At 27.5% G+C, this 24,114-nt stretch overlaps 2 protein-coding genes across 7 annotated transcripts in view; both read right to left on the bottom strand.

Annotated features, from left to right (window-relative positions):
* The window catches only part of LOC100213963 (coiled-coil domain-containing protein 18), a 41,918-nt gene extending 25,424 nt beyond the window's left edge, over window positions 1-16,494 (bottom strand). For 2 of the 6 annotated variants that reach the window (XM_065790765.1, XM_065790764.1), the window contains exon 1: window positions 1,341-1,508. Coding sequence is in view for 4 of the 6 variants with exons in the window: in XM_065790762.1 (XP_065646834.1) it covers window positions 1,341-1,508; window positions 5,589-5,603 (183 nt within the window). In the remaining 2 variants the exon portion in view is untranslated. Of the gene's footprint in view, window positions 1-1,340; window positions 1,509-4,506; window positions 4,726-5,588; window positions 5,700-15,484; window positions 15,809-16,076 lie in introns of those variants that run through there. The other 4 variants (XM_065790763.1, XM_065790761.1, XM_065790762.1 and 1 more) reach the window with 4 other exon arrangements.
* Window positions 16,495-17,332: 838 nt separating this feature from the next.
* The window catches only part of LOC100202066 (synaptonemal complex protein 3-like), a 33,150-nt gene continuing 26,368 nt past the window's right edge, over window positions 17,333-24,114 (bottom strand). Inside the window, 3 exon segments of the mRNA NM_001309730.1 lie at window positions 17,333-17,392; window positions 17,468-17,671; window positions 19,387-19,486. Of these exon segments, the coding sequence (NP_001296659.1) occupies window positions 17,333-17,392; window positions 17,468-17,671; window positions 19,387-19,486 (364 nt within the window).

Genomic DNA, 24,114 nt, shown 5'->3' on the forward strand with positions numbered 1-24,114 from the left:
TTTTTTGGTTTAAACTCCTTTTTTTAAAAGCCAACTTTTTTTTATTTAGTCAACTTTTTCAATTAAAAAAAAAGCATTAGCCATTTTACTTGAGTAAATTATATTTTCTATTAACATTACTGCTGTAATTCATCAACCAATACATTGTTATTTATTGTTCTATATATTAAAACAAACTTTTTCTACTTTTTTGCTTTTTCAAGCCCAAAAGTCAAAAAAATTCTTTCATTTCCAAACCTTCAATATCCATGATGTTGCAGTACAAAGATTTGAGAGATCTCCACCATTCTATTGGTGATATATTTTTTTAAACAAATTAACTATACAAATAGCTTTTATCGAATGGAGCAGATTTGAATTTCAACTTGAATATTATTGATAACAAGTTCTTAAATTCTTTATCTGCAAAGATCATTACAGTTTCATTTTTATTTTAGATTAGATACAAAATATCTTCGATCTAGCGTGTTTGCAAAGAAACGAGCATCACTGAGAGTTTGAAAATATCTAGTTTCTAATATTTATTTTTTTCAGTTGATAAAAATGATACCATTTTTATCAACTCTTAAAAAATTTCAACAGTCTCACTTATTTTTCTTTGCAACTCCAATTGATTTAATATTTTCAACAAAAAAATTAGTTTGGTTTAAATTAATATTTTTTTTTGCTTGGTTTAAACCATTGGTTTAATCCATTTGGTTTAAACCTATCAAACCTGATTTAAAGAATTCAAAACCTATCAAAACCTGATTTAAAGAATTCTAAAAGACAAAGTAAATGCATTCTCCATTTACATTTTTTTTAAGAATTGGTTTTAGACATAAGTTTTTATTGATGAAGAACAAGGTTAAAAAGTTGATTAACTTCTGTTTACGTGAATATTTCAATTTGGGATTAGGCACAGATAATCTACATATGAAAGAAGAATATATTACAATTGCAACAAAATTCTTTGTCTGAAAAAGTGTCTAGATTAAAGTTGGCATTTACATCAGAAGTCTTCTATAACCAGTTTATATGATATTATACTAGCTATTTGATATATCCTTCGAAACTGTAAAAAATTTTAAGGTCTTGAAAAAGATCAGTTAATCTGATTGTCTTTTTGTTTTGACTATAAAATCAAGATAAATATAAATCAAGACAATTTAACTGAGATTTATTTACTAACATTACTATACATTATTTATTTCAAATAAGATGAAACATTTATAAAAAAGAAAATTGATTTAAAAAAACATTTTTAGTATATAAATAGTAAAAATTTATTATTTAAGATATAAAATTACTAAAATTACTAATAAAACTAACATAAACAATAAACGTGAACATAAACCTACAGTTTTTGAAGCAGAACGTTTTTCCACATCTGAAATTGTTGAATAAAAGGTTGGTGTCTTTCTTGATCGAATTGAATTAACTGAAGTTTCACTAGCTGTATCAAAAAGTGGCGGTGTCAAATCAGCAATAGTAAGAACAGGAGGATAATTATTTGCCATTTTTTCTTTCTGTTATAATTATTACATATATATATATATATATATATATATATATATATATATATACACATATATAGGGATGTACCAAGGATCCGGCAAGTTTTTTAGGTGTGCTGGTTTACTTTGCAATTAGTTTTGGAGGTGCTTTTTTAATTTTTGAAGGAGCCTGGTAACCCAGAAACACAAAAAGAGTTGTTGGTTACCTGGAAAAGCCCGCAATGTACTGGGTACCAGGTATTTTCAAATTACCTGGAAACCTGGCAAACATACATTAATTTCAGGGTACCCATCAATTTCCAGGGTTGCCGAGCATTTGAAAAATTTACCTAGCTCCTTCAGGGGTAGCCAGGCACCTCCAAAAATTACCAGATACCTAGCATAACATAAAAATATGCTGGGTACCTGGTACATCTCTAATATATCTGTGTGTGTGCATATATATACACTTTACATGATTATATATTTCATCATGTTTTTCATGAATGCACTAAGGAAATATGATTATATTAGATTTGCTAATTTTTCTTAATTTTATTAAGTTTTTTTATTTATTTAATATAAGGTATTGATATAACAAATTTGAAAAAAGTATTCTGTTACGATATAATGTATTCTGTGATGAATAACAGATTTATAAAGATAGAGAATGGAATCAGAAGTAATAAACCCTTCATTGTCTTGATACCTTTTTCCTGTTCTTTTCCAGGATTTTAAAGAAAATAACCAAGACGACCATTTATCAAATAAAAGACTATCAACTATCTAATAACTCATTCTGCATAGTTTTAGGGGGTGTTGTTTCCAAATAAAATTTTAGCAAAATTCGTAAATAGCAATCAAGCTATTCTCTCCTTGCTATCCATTACTTAAACTAACACTTTATTATTATGCAAATTTGTTCCTCTTTAAAATCTCATGCATTTTTTCTTTCTCAAATGATCTTTTAACTATTTACTGAAAGTAAATGCTATCAAAAACGCTTCAAAAACTGTTATATAAATCCAAGTTTGATATTGAGTGATGAAAAAAAAAATGTTTTTATAGCTAACAGTGGATTTATATAACGCTTAGCCTGCCTACTCTGAGAGTGTAGTGAATGAGTCATTCTTTTAATATCCAGTATTGACTTATTGATGGACTGCTCCACATACAAAGAATACATAAAAATTTAGTAAAACTTTCTAGTGGCCTAGAATAGTAAACAATCAGAATTGATATTTGACAGGGGTTGGGTTTAATAAAATATAGCCAGAGCCTGATTTTGACCAGGGCTGCATAAACATATATACATCCTAAAATACGAATTTTATTTTCATGTTATATTTTGTTTAATTTTAAATTCATGTTATATTTTGTATATATATGCATATATAAACATCATTATGATCAACATGACCATAATCATCATTACCATCATCATCATTATCATCATCATCATCATCGCCATCATCATCATCATCATTATCATCATCATTGCCATCATCATCATCATCATTATTGTCATCATCATCATCATCATCATCATCATCATCATCATCATCATCATCATCATCATCATCATCATCATCATCATCATCATCATCATCATTATTGTCATCATCATCATCATCATCATCATCATCATCATCATCATCATCATCATCATCATCATCATCATCATCATCATCATCATTGTCATCATCATCACCATCATCATCATCATCGTTATCATCATCATTGCCATCATCATCATTATTGTCATCATCATCATCATCATCATCATCATCATCATCATCATCATCAGCAGCAGCAGCAGCAGCAGCAGGCTTTAGCCTTCTCTATTACATTCTCTATTAGCTATTATCTCTATTACAATAAACTAAAACTCATTCTTGCTTGGCTTCTTATTCAACAAGTTGCATCTTTTTACTGTATCTGTCCCTATTTATTAAATACTGGCATAAATATATGCCAGAATTTAATAAATAGTAAGTGTAAGTATAAAATTTTAATATATAAAGAATTATAAATGTTTTTTTAGCCCCGGCTATCAACCCCTGCTAAATCTTATAATTTTGCTTGGGCCAGGGCCAGACTTGCAAAAAGTCTCATTTTTAGCCAGGGCCCCAGTCACTTAATAGCCTAGAAGAAAGTTAACGATTTTTATATCTACACAAATAAATAATAATAATCTGAAAAATTTTATAAATTAATCAAGACATTTCCAGTAATTACATAGTCGTCTAGAATAGATCAATATTTAGTCAAAATTAGTTGAAAAATTGATAAATCGTTTAGGGATCAATTATTGACCATAAATCCACAGTTGCTTTGAATCTAAATTTCAAGCTTTTTAATGTATACATTAATTAAGCATTGATTAAATATTTATTATTTTGGCTTAACATATGTCAATATTGTAAACACTTAATAAATGTATATATTAAGAGAAAATAAATGTATATATTAAGAGAATTAAAGAGTACATTAGAAAAATTTTAATTTACATGTTTATTAAACATAGATTAAACACTTACAATATTGACTTTACATATGTCAATTTTGTAAACGCTTAATAGACTTTTAATAAACGTATACACATTAAAAGGATTGAAGCATATGAAACAAACTTTTCAAAAATTTATATATATATATATATATATAAATTTTTGAAAAGTTTGTTTCATATATATATATATATATAGTTTGAATATTTGTAATGATTTTGTTTTAGTCATTAAAATGGAGGTTTGTTCTAATCATTAATCTAAATTTTATTCTAAACGGATAACCAACTATAACTAAATGTTTTATCTAAAAGTCGTTTCGATGTTTAATAGATGTTCATGTATTTTTTGGGTTTAATTCAAGTTAAGCATCAAAAATAAAAAGAATAACCAGTCGGGACAGAACCAAGTTTTAAAATCATATAACAGAAAACATATAAATTGATTTCTGTTTGGCCACGTTTAGGGAGAAAAGCCTTCCAAACCTAAAACAAATTCTTCAGTTTCTGTATAAAATATACCATGTTAGAAAACTGCAAGTTTTATAGAATGTTGAATTAGTTTAACAGCAAAAGCAATGTTGTAATGCTATTTCTAGAAATGTTAGGACAAGTTAACGTTAAGTTTTATTATTATAAATAAACCAACAACATAATTCATTGTGATAACATAGGTAACAGTTACTGAAATCTTTTATTCCACACCAGTTGTTTTTAGTTTACATAAAAATGTATTTATCTAAATAAATTATTATTAAAGCAATTAATAAAGTAAAATTTTTGAATATTTAAATTACTTTACATAAGTTTCTCTATTGTCTCTGTAGTCACATTCTAGAATTTACAACACTTGTCAACTAATTATTTCAATTATAAAAATAATATTTTAAACCGTTTCTTGTAATATGATAACATATTTAATATATACATATTTTAAGCATATATATTTTAATGTTTTATCATACTAATACAAGATTTGAAATAATTTGTGAAATCAATTGACATTTTTTAGAGTATAATGTAAAAAAATAGCAATTAAAAAGAATAGAAATCTACTTTATACATTGCACAACCTACCTAAACTCAAACAAAAAAAATTGTTTTTTTGTTATCAGCCATAATCAAGAAAAGGAGGTGGACCTATGATATTGCCCCAATTTTAGGGCACCGACCCTATAGTAGTACTATAGGGTCAGTGTATAATATGTATACTATGTAACACTATGTATAAGTACTATGTAACACTATGTACTAGTGTACACTATGTACAAGTGTACAACATGTACACTTGTACTATTAATACAAGTAATCATTACCGTTATGTTTTACGAAACTATTTTAACTTATTAACAAATCTTAATTTTATTATTATTTCATGAACAATAACTAATACTAAATTAGTCTGTATTACTAAACAAGTTGTTAGTATTGCCCATAGCAGAATTATTGGCATTAACAGAGTATTAGAACCGTTAATCTAACGATTAAAATACTGTTACAATTGTTGAGTTTTTTATTGCCTATTATTTAAATTTAAAAATATAGTGTTTTTGCTTGCAGATATTTTATTTTTATTTTGGGAACAATCAACGAACTTTCCTAACCATTTCTCGAAGCATTTGTTTTATTTTTGCATAAATTTAATTTAAAGACCTTCGTTAGTTCACTTGTTTATAATAATGTTTGTTATTTAAAAACACCGCCAAAGTTTCATTAAATAAACGTAGCACTTAAGCGCATGTCAGAAATTAACCACCAAAGTGTGATTTTTTAACACTTCAAAAATTTTTATATATTCTATAAGAGAAACCCATAGGGTAGATGGCAAATGAATTTCCTGATTTTTATTAATAAAATTTCATTTACTTTAAGATTGCAAAAAAAAAAAAATATATATCAAAAATTAAATTCTTGCGCATGGTACATTTTCAAAAAAAGTTTTTTAAATGGGGTAAACCTATGGTATTGCCCTCTTTTGGGTACCGACCAAAAGAGGGGCACTACCTTAGGTTAAAAAAACTATTTTTTACAATCTTAAAGTTAATGAAACTTTATTAATAAAACTCAAACATAAAATCTATTATAGCTCGTTTGTTATGACCACTAAACGTGACCATAACTTCTAAAACATATGCGAAATTTTTATGAAACTTCAAATTTATTAATAAATTTAATTTAAAAAACACAAAAAACTTATACAAATTTATATTTCTCCCCTGTTTAGGAAGAATTATGAAATTGTTTGTGTGTTTTTAATTGCTCAGGCATTTAGCATCAGTTTTTGACAACTCTCTTTGTATGATCATTTGGGTTGTTTTATATCGCTTTGTCTGCAAATAGTTTCAATTTACAAAATGACATTGATTTATATGGCTTTGTCTGGCATTGATTTATATGGCTTTGTCTTGGTATGGCATTGATTTATATGGTTTTGTCTGCAAATAGTTTCAGTTTACAAAATGGCTAAATACCATAAGTCTCTCTTATTTTTTAATACAATTGCTTTTAATTTAGCATTATAAAAAATCACTCAATAAAATCAGCTTGATAAAACACAACATTTTCATGCTGGAAAACGATTCGGCAATTCATTTACTTCTTTCACTATGCTTCGCGCTAAGGTTGAATACATTTAATCTGATTACAACTGGCTTCATTTTTGGTGTGGAACTTTTTTTGATTGTTCATTGTATTTTTACAGGAGCAGCTGTGCATATCTATAAAACCTTATAAATGAGAACTCATTGCATGTACTTTCCACATATTACTGAGGCTTTTATTCAAGTATATAATATGTTAATGTATATGAGAAAAATATCAAAAGTAAGAGAAGATGTTAAATAATGGAATTTTATATCATACTAACTTCCAAACAGTAAGTTTAAGAATATTTAAAACTATCTATAAAGTCTTGGATCAGCTTGCGATACTGTTGATCTAATGTTTTACTAAATGTACCAGTTGCAACTCTGTCAAACTTCTTTAATTTATCAACAAAAGTGAACTATTCCATCGGAATTACTAATGCAAGACTACTTTTTTTAATAATGTTCTTGATACATTATCATCAATTATACCTCTGTGATAACTTTTTCGTATAACACCAAGGCTATAAATCCATTGTCTTAAACCTGCATAGAGAGGTATGATTTAATTACAAATGCGATTTACCAAATTCATGAGAAGAAGTTCTGGTAAAGGTACTATGCTTATTTCTAGCTTCTCAGGATCATTTTCTTTTATAAGACAAATATTCACAACATTCTGAATGAAAATAAGTTCAATAAATATTAAGTTCAATAAATGTAGCTTTTGTACTATGTTGTATATAATGTTGTATAATGCTTTTGTATAATGTCTATAAACATTTTTTATTGATGAAATTTGCTATCTTTTTATCTCTATCGGTAAAATATTTTTTAAGCCATAGAAACCTTTAAGTATCTTTTTTTTATCATCCAATTTTTTTTCAATATAACTTTCAAACATAACTCAATTTTGCCTGACGGTAAGAGAACATTAGATTTGAACTAAGTCAATTACAAATAAACAACTAACTTTTTAAACTCTGAAAATGTTAGTTCCCTATGTATCATTCTTTATATGACCTAGAGTTATAGGGCATTAGAACCTCCTATATAAGTAATAAAAACGTTTAGATTAGCAGAACATTTTAAAATATTTACAAAGAAAGCAAGTTTTAAAGTATTATACCAGTGAAAAATAAAATTTCTTCACCATTTTCTCGTATGCTCGAATATACATCCTTGAGAATATTGATCAGTACTTGGGTCTGAACTTAAACAGTAAGGAAGTTAGAAGCCTAAGACTTTATAAGTTGCCAAGTTGCAAACTTTGCATTTTTTGCAGCTCAAGTGCAACCTTGCCTTTGTTTATTGTTAGCATAATACTCCCAATCGTCTTTTTAAAAAAATGTATCTAAAAACCATAAAGTCATCCAATGTGACTGCTGCTTTTCTTGTATTCACACAAAGTGCAATCTAATCAATAAGCATACATATAACATTATCTCCAATGGTTCTTTAGAATGGTATTGCTCTGACTGTATTTCCGAAAATATGCCATTTAGTACCTTTTCCGATCAAGAACTTAAACTTACACTTTCATGCAAGAATCTTCCATTAAAGCTATTAAAATCTCTTGAATCTCCTGCTCACCTAAAAAGTCTATATAGAGATATGAATAATGTATGTAATCCAACTATTAATTGTAAATATCTTAAAGAATTATTTAATTCTGTAGTATTACAGAACTCAATAATTCTTTAAATCCTGATACTGATATATATCTTCATCTCAATATTGATTCCTTACCACAACATATCGACGATCTCCGTAGCCTTATTGGCACTCTTAACACTTCCCCTATGGTGATAGGAATTACTGAATCAAATTTATATATAAAAGGCTCAAATATAACTGATATTACCATAAATGAATTTAACACTGAACATTGCCCTACTGAGCCAAAAAAAGGTGGGGCTCTTCTTTATCTAAGCTCTAATCTTAACTATGTAGTTGGTGATTATCTTACAATCTATGCCTCGAAATTTCTTGAATCAGTTTTTGTTGAAGCTATCAACCCTCATAAAACCAATACTTTAATTGGCTTCATATATCGTCATCCAACTTTAAATCCAAAACAATTCATTGCAAACTATTTAACACCTTTACTTGAGAAATTAAGTTATGAAAAAAGAAACATTATATTAATTGGTGATTTCAACATGGACTTAATTAATTATAGAGAATCTCCTATTGTTTCTAATTATCTCCAAACATTATGCTCTTGCTCGTTTCTTCCAACCATTATACTTCCAACACGTATAACCTCAAAAACCAAAATTCTCATTGATAATATTTTTATAAACTCCTATTCTCCTGAAACAATCTCTGGCAATCTAACAGTTTCTATTTCAGACCACATGGCCCAGTTTCTCTGTATTCCTGGTATTACACCAAAAAAAAAGAATATAAAAATCTCTAGAAGATGCTTTAAAAACTTTGATACTGACACCTTTATACAAGATATATCTAGTATAAACTGGGAGGTGCAAATAAAAGACGTCGATATAAATAAAACAATGATAAGTTTTTTAAATACATTTGAAAAAGTTCTAGACAGGCATGCTCCATACAAAGTTTTAACAAAAAAACAAATTAAACTTAAATCTAAACCATGGATAACCGCTGGTATTCTTAAATCCATCTCAACCAAAAATTTCATTTATAAAAAATTTGTTAAATCAAACAATACTAATACAAGAAATCTACTCTTTGATAAATTTAGGTTATATAGAAATAAAACTTAATTAAACAATCCAAAAAAATGTATTATATTCCCTTTTTCAACAACAACCTAAACAGCATTAAGAGAACTTGGAAAAGAATAAAAGAAATTATCAACATCAGACCTACTATATACAATAACTCTTTCAATCTAAAAATAAATGATACAGTCACCTCTGATTCAACCACCATTGCTAATATTTTTAACAATTACTTTGCTACTATCCAAGAGAATCTAATAAACAAAAAAATTATCCCTAAATATGATTTTAGAGACTTTCTAAAAAATCCTCATAAAAGTTCTTTTTTCTTTAAGCCAGTGACTGAAGTTGAGGTATCGAGCCTCATTATGAAAATTTAAAACAAAAAAAGTCTGGGCCCAAACAGCCTTCCCACATTTATTCTTAAGCTTATTCCAAACATAATCTCAAAGCCACTATCCATAATTATGAATAACTCATTTAGAAATGGAATTTTCCCAGATCTCCTTAAGATAGCTAAAGTGACACCAATACATAAAAAAGGTTCTCTACTGGATTACCCTAATTATCTCCCAATCTCTCTTCTCTCAAATATAAGCAAACTATTTGAGAAATCTATGCACAATACACTCTACAACTTACTGGAGAAATTCAAGTGTCTTTATAAAAATCAGTATGGGTTTAGAAACAATCATTCAACAACTCATGCACTAATTGATATAACTGAAAAAGTTAGAACAGCTTTAATACAATAAATTGTTTGCATGTGGTGTTTTTGTTGATCTCCAGAAAACCTTTGATACAGTTGATCATTCCATTCTTATCAGAAAGTTGGAGTATTACGGTATCAGAGGCACAACACTCCAATGGTTTTCTTCTTATCTTCAAAATAGAACACAATTTGTTTCTATTAATGGGATGAAATCGGAATTAATAAAATCAACAAATGGTATCCCACAAGGCTCTGTATTAGGACCATTGCTTTTCCTTCTCTTTATTAATGATTTTAACACCTCTTTGAAGTTTTCCACTGCTTACCACTTTGCTGATGACACCAATCTGCTTTTAATTAACAAATCACTTAAAAAGATAAACAAAAATATAAACCATGACTTAGCGAATCTACTCCAGTGGCTTCTATCTAATAAAATCACTTAAATCCAAAAAAACTGAAAATATTATCTTTAAATCAAGTCAAACAAAAATTAAAAAGCACCTGAATTTCAGATTAAGTGGCCAAAAAATGGATACTGTAAATTTTATCAAGTATCTTGGTATCAAAATTAATTCTAATTTAAGTTTTGCATCCCATCTTCAAGACTTAGCACTGAAACTAAGCAGGTCTAACGGTATGTTGGCCAAAGTTCGACATTATCTTAATCTTGAAACGATTCTTAGCATATATCATGTGGTTTTTGAGTCTCATCTTAGATATGCTTGTCAAATATGGGGACAAACCCAATCTCTAACACTTAAAAGATTATCTCACCTCCAAAATAAAGCCCTAAAAATAATCTATTTTCAGCATTTTAACTTTGACCCAAATATCCTCTACTACATATCAAAGATACTTAAGTTAAAAGACCTTATTAAACACTCCAACTGTTTATTTGTTTGGAAACAGCAACATAAAACCTTCCATTTACTGATTTTTTTACTTATAAAAAAAATACTCGTTACCAATTTCGATCAGCTAAAAGCTTCAAATTATCTATACCTAAACATAGAACTGTTTTTTATGGACATTAATCGATTAAATATCAGAGCATATGCACATCGAATAGTCTCCCCTCACAGTTAAAATCTCTCCCTACATTTTCCAAATTCAAAAACAGTGTATTTAATTTTTTATTAAACAAGTATTTTTCCTAATTTCTATGCTACTCTACTGCTAACTATCTACTATCCATCTTAACCTTATTCACTTCAATGCTGGTCTATAACTACTAATAATTGATCTTTTCTAAAACTCTTTTCTACTACTTTCTTCATTTCAATGCTGATTTATTACTACTAACACATGCTCTTTCTTAACTTTTTCTCAAATTAATATCTCTATTCTAATTCCAACTCTCACTATTATAAATATTGCTATTTTTTAATATTGTTATTATTACTATTGTTGCTATTGTTGTTATTATTACTATTAATATTATTGTTATCATTACTATTATTGTTATTATTATTATTATTATTATTATTATTATTATTATTATTATTATTATTATTATTATTAATATTATTATTAATAGAATTGTTATCTTTATCGTTTGTATTATTATTATTTTGATTATTATTACCAATAACTGGAGTTTTTATTATTATTGCCTATTATTATTACCGATACTTATATTACTACATTATTTACAATGTTGTTACTGTATTATAATTTACTTCTCTTTTATTGCTATATTTTAATTAGGTATATAAAAGTCTTTTATTCTAGATAAATGTATAAAAGTAATTTGAATTTTGTCCTAAATTATCAAACTTCTTACTTAATTGTTATTCCAAAAGTTTTTCGTTTAAGTATTGTACTGTTTTACGTTGTTTTTTGTGTGTGTTTTTTGTGTGTTTTTTTTTGTGTTTTTTGTTTTTTTAGTTTGGCGTTTTAGTTATTATTGTGTTTACTTAAAATTACTACTTGTACTATATGTAAATATTCCATGAAATGTAAAATCTATTTCAGAATACATTTAATTTGAATTTTATTGTTTTATTAACTAATAAAGAGTTCAAGAAGTTTATTTGGAAGTGGGAGTTGTTTGGCGGCTTTAGTCTTGAAAATAAGTCTTGAATGCTTAGGGCAATGTAGCCTATTATGGGGATGCTTTTGTAAGATAGGTAAATATGAATACAAGTTATTATATCGGAGAAAACTAATTTTTATTGTAAAGCTACATACTTTAGCTTATAAATAAATTGCATTATAAATAAATTGCAAATAAATTATTTATAACATTGAACTTAAGTGTAAAATAAATGTAATGTGAAATTATGTTAAATGGTGTACTTCAAAAAAGAACTCCTAATATAGGGAAATCATAAAAACACATAAATAATTAAAAAAATAACTGAAAAATTAAATGAAATAAACAAAAAATTATATTTAATGTTTTTTAAGAAAATTATTTGTAAGAAATTCACATATAAAATTGTTAACAACACAGAGAATGAGACCATCTTTGACATATTAGGCATGATTCATTATTTTGATTATCTGAAAATATTCGTTGACAAAACAAACATTCAACTAATTTACTTGTATTTATTCTTGTTTTTTCATCACCCAAGCTATCCTTTAAACATTCGAAAACGGTTGAAGATTTACTCTTCTCTTTGAAAAGCTCTTTGTAGTTTCTGCTCCTTTGTTTTTTTGAATGTGTTTTTCAGTTTGTTTTATTTTTGTTTCCTTTTCATTAAAAGATATTCTTTTCCTTTTTTTAACTGTTTGCTATGGTTTTTTTCTTTTTTGTTTGAATGACATTTTGTTTCAGCTTGACATTTTTTCTTTTTAAACGGTTTTTAAATTCAAGTTTGTAAGGAGATTAAGTAAGTTTTGAAGATTTTCAGCTTTTAGTCCTATTTTTAAGTTTACTGTTGGAATTGGACTTTGCTCTGATATAACTTGATTCTGCTTCTACTGGAACATGCTTTTGGAGATTTAGATAGATTATCTAATGACGATTGCTCAACTGGAGGTATAGACTCCATGTTAATACTATCATGAAACGAAAAGTCTGACGCTTGGAAGATATTTCTTCTTCAGGGATATAAATCAGTTTTTTGGTAACAATTTTGCGCGTTTTCAGCAATCTTTCAATAGGCTCTTCCAACAACCTCACCTCTATCATCATTTGCAAGTAAGCGCCTTACGCAAAGATCAATAACTTCTTTGCAATATGCAGTTTTGGAAGGTCTCATAAATTAAACATCGAGGAGCTGTATTTTGTGGCTTGTATGTGGAGGAATTGTAATAATTTCTGCGTAGTTTTCACTAGCTAAATTAATGACGTCCAGGTTTCTAGAATAGGAATAATGGCCATCAAAAACTAGGATTATTAACGGTGGAATAAAATTATTAATTATTAACGGTGGAATAAAATGGCCAACAGGATTTATATATGTTACTACAGTTATTAACTTTTCCCATTCCTGTTCCTGCAGACTAGCTACTTGTCTTTTACCTTTAAGTGCAATTATTTTGGTTCTTATGTGCTGTATAACAGTGATCCATGTTTCGTTACAATTATACAACATATTAAGATTATCATTAACTTTAATCATGGCAGATTCAAAAATATCTAGAAAAAGAATTTTCAGCTTCTGGATTAAAACGATAGCTCGAGCTTTTGAAAGACTTTCTGGTCTACGTATTGTTAACTATGGGTGTTGAGTCAAAAAATTCTTTAAATATTTTTTCCGGCGACTTCTTTGACAGTCAAAAAAGTTGTTTTAATATTATTCTTTCTTGGTATTTGATAGGCCAATCTCCTAACATCTTAAGCTGATAAAGCGAAGTATTTTTTTCTAATAGAAAGCATTGTTCTGCTAAATCTTGTTCTATGTGAGGTGGTAAATCTGATTTCTTCCCCAAGCATGTTCCTTGTTTTTGTTAAATTTATAATAGCGTTCCAATATGGTTTTAGACATATTGGAAACTTTACTGGCTTAGAAACTACCCATTTGTTTAGTCCTTATTGCTGCGATTGCTTTTTTCATATCTTCCTCTTTCCATTTTTTTCTGGAAGCCATTTGATAAAAAATTAAAAATATAGCTCATTTAAGTCAAATAAAAAAGGAGCATCTCATAATATGAAAAAATTATCTCCTATAATGGAGACCCCATGAAAAGTAGCTGGCAGTTCCCCGATTTAGGTAATATGAATGGTGTGCAATCAAGTTGGTTTTTAACAATAAGATTTAGTTCATAAGCAATAGCAATAATGACAATTTAGAGTTTATTGCGTGGGAAAATAAGCAATATAACAAGGTTTGCAAAAATATCTTATCTTCTGTCACAAAGGATGATCAAATAAAACATAAATGAAACTTCAAAATTTGTAAAACCTATGCATCTGTCTTCTGCGTTAACACTGTTAAACTAACTGTATTGTGCACATTGAATCTTTATGTAACAGGCGTACGAACAAATCGCACAAATCAAAAATAAACAATGTGGGCTACTAGGCGACAAACATTATCTCCCCAAATTAGCAACTCTCACTTTTATAATAAATCCAAATGACCAAAGTTTCTTACTCAAAACCTCATAACTTTGTGTAGAATTGTTTGATTTACTATATTGAAAACGGTTGTAAAATACGCTCGATAGCAAGTCTAGAGCTAACTTTCTGTCATCTTAAAATTTTTTGAATTCAACAACTGTGTTCTCAAAAAATTATTTTAATATAACCCCACAAACAGTAAAACAACTAAACTACAAATAATTTTTTGTTATTTATACAGTTGTTATTTCAATTTTGTTTTATTTCAATGTTCTGTTGTTATTTCAATTGTACATGTTGCGGTGTTAATTGCATTTGACAAAAAACCTGTGCTTATACCTAACTTAAACCTAATACTTTTTTTTGAGAAGACTTGTAACTTTATATTATTCACTACACTGTGACTTAACCCACCAAAATATGTATTTTTATTATCAGTTGTTAGTGCAACAACTTGAAATTTTAAATTTTTTTTATTATCCTGTTATAAGCGTTATGAAAAAAATGTTTTCCCCTCATAAGATTCTAAATTTTTACTTAAATGCTCTATAATACTTTACTTAACACTTTATTACTATTGGATGCATTTTGATTTCATTGTGACATGAAACATCAGATAAAATTGTTGTGAGAAAATCCCAATGAAATAAAAAATTAAATATGTATGAATATTTTGATTAAATGAAATCAAGAATTATGGAATATGACGTACATAAATTATTATTACTTGAATAAAATATTCGCTAAATAAGCACTGGTGTTTTTAGAACAAGATGGATATTAAAAATTAAAGTAAGTTAAAAAATTGCTTAATGTTGCAGGCACGTCTGCTGCTGGATAGATGGCGTTTGTTATCGCTGTAGAAACGTGCATTGCATATTAAACATAAAATGTAACTTTTTTTTGCCAAAAATAATTTATTTTATTCAAAAATAATATCTAAATAAAATGCAACAATAGTATGAAAGTCAAAGAATATTACATAAGTTTCCTCGAGGATTGCTGAAGGGAGATATTTTCGGCTGATAAATGCAGTTAATTCCCGATAAGTCAAACACCAGTTAACTCGAACCTTTTCATTTGGTCCCTTGAAACCGTCTAATCTATTACTATTAAAATTCGACGGTTAAGTTGAACCTCGGATAACTCAAACTTTGTTAAGTCTAACCATTTTATAGTCCCCTTTCAGTAAATTTCTTCAGATAACTAGAACTTTATAAACGGGACAAAAAACATAAATAATTGTAGTCTAATAATTTCTTTATTTTCTCGTTGTATTTAGATCTGAATAGAATAGATCGTTATCGTTAAGTCTAACCATTTTCCTTGGTTAGATGTTAAAGGATAAATAACTTTAATTACTTGAGATTATTTAAAAACGTATATATTATTGAAATGTTTACGTTTATATTTTAAACGTAATATAAATGTAAAATGTAGATTGACGCAAATGTATAAGTTCTGTAAATAAAAAACTTTAAAAAAAAATTTAATGAATACACAGATCTTGTTGAACAGAAATTGCTGTTTGCGGCTATTAAAACTAAACAAGACAAATAAAAACGAGAACTTACATTAACAACGTTGAGAGTGGTAGGTACAATCGGCAGAGCATATCATTTATACGAATCAAACGGCAGAGTGGATTATAAAGTTAGTTGAATTCTTTTAAATAATCTGCCAAAGATGCAAGCGTTTAGAGAAAAGTCTTGTGCACAAATGTTTTTTGTGTTAGGTAGTTAACACCATACGAATAAAAAAACAATCCGCCGTACTCTAATATGTGCAAATCTGCAAATAATTCGGCAGATCACGTTAAAATTATTTGGTAAAATGAGTATACCATCAGTAATTTATATTAACTATTAACAATATATCCTTTTTTAACCATCAAACTTCAATCAAACGTGACACATTGTACCTATATTGATTTTTTCTATCGCTAAGTTTCAATATGAAATGCATCGTTTTTCATGGTATATTTGGCGGATTACAATACAATAATTTTAACATTTGCTAAAACGAATTATTTAGCAGATTACTTATTAAAATTCAGCTAATTTTATAATCCTAAATTTATAACTACATATTCTTAGTAGGCTTGTACTATGTGCATGTTTCTTTTTTTTATCTAATTTCGCTATTTCTTTTTAGATACAAAACAAAAGATGCATTTAACTGAAAAGTAGGAAGTTTTTTTTTTAAATTAAGGCTATCCAAAAACGTATATAGATGCAATCATTTTAAAACAGTTTCTAAAGTCGAACCCCTTTATTCATTTTTTTATATTAAAAACTGTATAAAACAATAACAAAACAATATGGCGAGGTAACTTTATATTAACACAAACTTTATATATAAACAAAACAATCTCGCAATATTGTTTTATGCAACTATTTACAACATTTAGAAAAAAAAAGAGCCGTTATAAGCCATTATTTCCAGAAATAAAGTCGTTGTGACTTGAGGGTTAACTACTGGAAATTTAAGAAAATGATATTTTTAATCTAAAAAGATTGGGAAAAAAAAAATATCAATAGAATCAAAATATAAGATTTGCATTATACTGTTGGTGGAGGAGTGTGCGGTAAAACGTATCCCCGTTTTAAGGCTATTTTTCCTGTGGTCAACTCAAGCTTTGATAAGACACAACAACAGCAAAAATACTTAAAAATAAACTTATTACTTGAAATTGAACAAAATACAATCAACTAAAAAAATTGTATTAAAAAGAATTGCATAACAACTATGTACCAGCTTCCGTTACCGTTACTAACGAGAAATATTTCATATAGTTTATCAACGTTTGTTTACCTAGTATCTATTTGGTTTAAACACTGTGTAGCAAGCTTTGAAGCGATTTTCTAATGTTACTAAAGTTTTCATTGCGCTGGAAAAAAAATAAACCAAATTTAAATAAAAAGAATAATACAAACAAACACAATTTTTTTAGATAAGTACAAACCGCTCCATCGATCATTTTTTTGCGCAAACTCGACAATTCTTTTCTTAATTCGACATGTATATTAGTTTGCTGATCACGATGAACCTTAGCTAACTCAGTAACACTTTTCGTATAGTGTTCATGAAGCGTTTTTAACGATTTTAACCGTTGGTTTTGAACAACTCGTTGTTGCTGAAGCGATTTCTGTAGCTGTCGAAAAATAGCCTGTAAAAATAATTTAAATTTTAAAAACAAAATTTACTTTTTACATCCCATCATATATAATTATAAAATTATAATTTTTTGTTCTTTATTTTATATTTACTGCTGACCTTTACGCAATATATAAAATAGAAAGAAAAAAAAAATACAAATGAATATAGTAATAAAAATAAAGAATACGGAAATTCAAAGAAGATCGTGAGGTCTTGTCGCAAAGATTTAAAGTTAAACTTTTTTAATAATAAACTTTTTTCGGGTGTTGGATGCTTGAAGTAATAAAATGATTGGAGTTTTTCCTTTTAAATTACAAGAAGTTGATTACTGTGAATATATGTCCATGTCCATAGTTTTTTAGATAAAAAATGTGTATTTTTTCATTTTCACTGATCGTTAATAGAATTACGGAATCTTCCTCACATTTTCATGTTTTTCGGTTGTAAATTCCATCATCTTTTATAGTTTGCACACTTTAGTTTTAAGAATTTTCTTTTCTTTTATATATATATATATATATATATATATATATATATATATATATATATATATATATATATATATATATATATATATATATATATATATATATGTATGTATATATATATATATACACACACACTCACACACACATAAATTAATAGACACAGTGGCGGCAAAAGAGCAAAGAAGGGTAGGGGCAGTGGGTATTAATTGGGTATCATGTTAAAAGGGGACAACATAAAATTTACATCAAACTACTGCAATATTACCAAAATGATAAACAAGACTCGAAGGATAAAAATTACAAAATTCATTTATGGAAGTCAGGTATTTATATGGAAGGTAATTAAATAAATAAGGTATTCATATGGAAGTCAGGTATTCAGGATCCTCTGGTATACATTCAAGAAGGATGTATCGAAAGACAAGGACTTTACTTGTACAACAGTAAGGAAAAAACTTCTTGTTTTATTTGCTATTATGCAGTTCAAGTTTTCATAAAGAATATTCTAAAAAACCTTTTCAATAATTAAAAAACTGTTTTCTTTTTCATAAAAATAAAATGAAACAGCAAGAGAAAAACAGATTAAATTCTAGTTGCAATTGTATATATGTGGCACAGTATCTACATTTATGGAGGAAAAAATTATGCCAATAACTTTTGTAAAATTCTCAGAGAACTGAAAGAAAAAAAAGAGATTTATTTAGACCTACACAAGAGATTAAATGTCACAAATTTGAATTACCATAGAATTTACTCAGAAAACTTCTTAACATGAGTTTCTCAAGTACAGAATGTATCTGCGCTGAAAATTATGAAAACCAAACTAAACAATTAAAAAAAGACTTTTAAAAAGGTTCTCAATCGACAACCAAAAATTCTCCATCGAGATTAAGCCAATCATAAAGTTTCAAGGTGCTAAAGAAAATAATTATTTGAGATGATAAACTGTAATTTTCGTCAAAAAATTTATATTTTTATAAATGACCACTGAACCTGCTTATAATCTAAAATGACAGTCTGAGTATTTTGTTATTTATATGAAAAGTTTTAACACTAGTTTTTAATAAACAAAAAACAGTAACTTTTATAATGGGGTTTAAATAAATAAAAAAAGCTTTAGAATGATGAAGCAAACTTAAATAATAGTTTAACTCTTATTGAAATATTGCTAATAAAAGTGACACAATGCAAGTTATTAACAATCATTAAACGCTTTAAGTTAGACAAAAACTGCAACCTCTAGCTTTTCATCTCCTTCTTTAGTTTTTAAAATGTCAGTTTCCCATTGTCCCAATACTGAACAGATTTGTTTGTTAAATTCTTCATTGATTGTATTTCTAAATAAAATCAAAAATGACCAAATTTTACCAAATATTAAGTTTCTTTCAATGTTTTAAATTATGTTTATACCCTTTATGCAATCATACATTTTTTGCAATTATTATGATAACGGAAAATTGTTCATTATATATAGAATTATAGTTGGCAATATATAGAATAATAACTATTAAAATGAAACAAAGAAAGAGACTGAGTTTTGAATTTTTAATATAAGATGCACATGAAAAATCATTACTAGAATGCAATTATTAGAATGCACGTGGAATTTCTTTTTTCCTAAAATAAAATTAAAAATTAAAAAAAAAAAAAAAAATATTTAAAACATTAAAAATATGTTTTAAACATTCAACTAAATTAAATTTGATTAAAGATTGAGAGAGAATAATAGATTTTTTGTTTTTTTAATAAAACATTTCTTTGCGATTTTGGCCTTTAACTTTTAAACTTCACGTAATGAAACCTTTGTTAAGACTGACAAAACAAAACAAAAACAAACAAAAAAACGAAATAAATGAAAGAGATGATTTTGAGTTTGCCTATCTGCTTGTGTGTATGCACACATGCATGTATGTATGTAGACTGACTGGAATACTCTTGTTTATCGTAGGAGAGCACAGCGCCAAAACATATTAAACAACTTATTGCTGCACTCTCCTACATAAAAAAGAGTACTCTGGTCACCCTATATGTATGTATGTGTGTAAGTATGTATGTACATATGTACATACATATATAAATGCAACATAATAACTAATTATTTTTATTTATTTTTTATACAAAAAATTATACTAATGCTATTTCCATGAAATTGGTTATTACTACTTTGAAATTTCTGTGATGCTATTAACTATTTTTGTTCTCTTTTAGAAAATTTAGAAAAAATAAACTAAAATTTTGTGCCAACACTGACATGACATGTCACATGATATTGTATGTAAAAGTTAAATTTTGTTATGAGGATTACAGTTCTTATGAAAAAAATATAAAGATAAAGAGTATTGTTTGTATATATATATTTATATTTTGTTCACTTTGAATCTTTTTAAATTTTCTCATGTCATTTTAAAAATTTTTGTTTTCATAATTCAAGTTATATGTTTATTGTTTGCATATATGCTTTTTTGATTAGTATGTGTATGCGGTAATATATGCTTTATAGCTGTTTTTTTTTATGTAAAGTGTTTTTTTTTTTATTGTTTGTGTATGTGGTAATATGTGTTATATAATTGTTTTATAAATGTGTTTAAATATGTTTATATAAGGTTAAATATATATATTGTGTTTACAGTTGGTACATGTGTTTATATTATGTTGTTTCCATGTTTTTAAAGTGCTGTGACTTGATAAACGTGTAGTGATACATCATTTGGCTGGCAAGATTTGTCAATCTTGCCAGCCAAGTGATGTACTTATAGCAGAGGGTTACACGCCAGTGTTTAGTGTCAAACTGTTACTGCTTTAGGTTTAGGTGTTTTCAAGCTTATATTATTAATTATTTTGAAAATACATAATAATGGATTTTAATAACATTTTTGCGTAATGTTGTTACTTATGTTCTTCTATATATGAATGTTATATTACTTAAGTTATCTTATATGCATATTATATTAACTTGTGTGCTATTGTTGTGTGTTGTTGTTTTGATGTTGTTTTTTAGAAATCTTTTGAGTTGATAGACATTTGGCTTACCTTCATGTTGGTGTCTATTGTTAAAAATGATAAATAGATAATTTCATTATTAGATCTCACTGCTTTTAATCATTTACTAAAAACCAAGACAAATTATTTTGCCATATATACAATTTGTTTTATAAAACTAAAAGCTTAAAACCAATACAAATTATTTTGTTACAAATTATTTTATAAACTAAAAACCAAGACAAATTGTTTTGTCATATATACAATTTGTTTTATCACAATTAGATATATTGTCTTTAGCGCTGTTCATTACATGATTTTGCTATAAATATTTTGGAGTCATGATGTATCAGCATAAATTATTTTCTAAAAGCTAATATAAGAAATAATATTTAACAACTACTACTCTGGCAAATCACAACAGCTTTTCTCTATCAGGTACATTGATTTCCATTTTTTGTATGTAATGTTTTTCTTATTTATTTACTTATGCGTTACATTTTTTATTTTAGATTTATCAGATGACATATTTATGTGGTATAGAAGAACAAAATATTGTAAAGTTTTGTGAATTTTTAAAAAATGTTTACTAATAACTTTTTTAAAGAAATAAAATTGAAGTTTGCAAAAAAGGGTTTATAACATTTTTAAAATTTTTTATGTATTAGCAGTATGTTTATTATTAGAATTGCAGGTTTTTAATAATTTTTTTATTATTATTTGCTAATTTATTTATTTAGATTAATTTTTTAAAATCTAAATATAAAAACTTAGAAGTTATTTTTTTTTTAAACATCTAGCTGATATTTATTTTATTATATTTCTCAGCAAGCAGCAAATAATTTGAACCCAAATGAAGAGCGTGGTTAGGCGAATTAAAAATAATTGTCGCAGAAATGAAAGAGGCTTAGGCGAGATTAAATTAATAGTCAACAAAATACTAGATATGAATGCATTGTATAGCAAAGTAATACTACTCCAGATTATATTTATTTAGGAAAAATGAATTATATTTGTCAGTTTTACATTGTGGTGCTAAGAAGTTTCCTGATGAAATACATTTTTTATGTTGCCGTAATGGAAAGGTAGTTTTGTTGCAACCTTCACCATTTCCACAAGATTTACAAGATTTATTTAAAGGAAATTATGCAGATGGAAATGCCAATCTGAATTTTTTAAAATATATTAAAAATTATAATGCCTGTCTTTCTTTTGCTTCATTTGAAGCTAATGTAGTTCAACCCATGAATCATGGACCGCCATGTTTTAGAATATGTGGTCAAGTTTTTCATTGTATAGGTAATCCTAGGTCAAATCAAGATATTCTGCCGATATATTGTCAACTATACATCTATGACCCACTTGCAGCAGTAAATTTTAGAATGCAGCAACATGGTAATGATCTTTGTTTAAATGATTTAATGTTTCGATTGCAAACTATTATTAGTGACGAGAACCCATTTGCTCTTGCATTTAAAAACATGGCTGAAGTGGAAGATAAATAAATTCATCAAGCAGCTATAGAAGGTCGCTCAGTGTCAGTTGTAAAAGTGTCTTTACTTGAAGGGCAAGATAGACGTCGCTGCAATCTCCCTTCACAAAAGTTGTTATCTACCCAAGAGGTCATCCTCTTAAAACTATATCAAGTACGTCTGCCAACTTAGATCCTATGGTTTATCCTCTATTTTTTCCAAGGGGTGATAGTGGTTGGCATAATCAACTGGTTCACAACCCCGAACGTGCTACAATGGTTAGAAATCATGTTACATTATCTCAGTATTACAATTATAAACTTTCAGTTAGACAATTTTTTTCTTCACTCTTTTATGGCAAAAAACTGTTTCTGCAACATGCTGTTGATGCTTATGTTGAAATTGAAGGCTAGCGCTTTCCTTTCATCAGAAATAACCAAAACAAACTGAGAAGCGAACAGTATGGAGCCTTACAAAAACATGTAAACAACCTTGGAAATGATCATGTTAGACAAGGGCATGCTGTAGTTTTGCCATCAACTTATGTAGGAAGTCCTAGAGCTTTATAAGTAAACTTTGAAAATGCTATGGCTATAATTAAAAAGTATGGTAAACCATATCTTTTTATTACCTTCACTTGCAACCCAAAATGGCGCAAGATAACTGAAAATTTATATCCAGGACAGACAGCAAATGATAGACCTGTCTTGGTTACTCAAGTATTTAAACTCAAATTTAATAACCTTCTCAATGACTTTTTTAAGCAGGGTGTAATAGGGAAAGTTGTAACACATGTTCAGGTTATTGAATTTCAAAAGCATTGTTTGCCACATATTCATATTTACTTCACTTTGCAAACGACGATAAGCTTGAAATAGCACAGGATATCAAAAATTTAATATCTGCAGAAATTCCAGATCTGATTGTTAATCGTGATCTTTATGACGTTATTAAAACTTGCATGATTCACGGTCCATGTGGCATTCTGAATCCAAATTCTCCCTGCATGAAAGATGGGGTGTGCAGCAAAAATTATTCTAAAGAATTTAATGCTAACACAGTAGCATTTCATAATGGTTATCCACGCTATAATGTCATGATAATCGTTTGGTTATCGATATTAAAGGTAACAATTTAGATAACTGCTAGGTGGTACCTTACAATTCATAGTTATCAAAGAAATATCAAGCTCACATTATTGTTGAAGCTTGCATGTCTGTTAAGGCTGTTAAATATTTGTACAAATTTATACAAGGGTCATGACTGTGCAAATATCTTAATAAATGAAAAAATTAAGCATGATAAAGTAAACACTTTTTTAGATTGTCATTATGTTAGTACACCTGAAGCATTGTGGCGAATTTTCGATTATCCAATAATGTCACACTATTATACGCCTTAAAGTTCATCTACTTGAAAATCAATTAGTGTATTTTAGAAAAGGAGCAGAACAAATGGCTTTAGATTGTGCAGCTTAATGTGATACGCACCTTACGGCATGGTTTAAGTTAAAC

Source organism: Hydra vulgaris, chromosome 02, assembly GCF_038396675.1.
Source record: "Hydra vulgaris chromosome 02, alternate assembly HydraT2T_AEP".
NCBI classification, from domain to species: Eukaryota; Metazoa; Cnidaria; class Hydrozoa; order Anthoathecata; family Hydridae; genus Hydra; species Hydra vulgaris.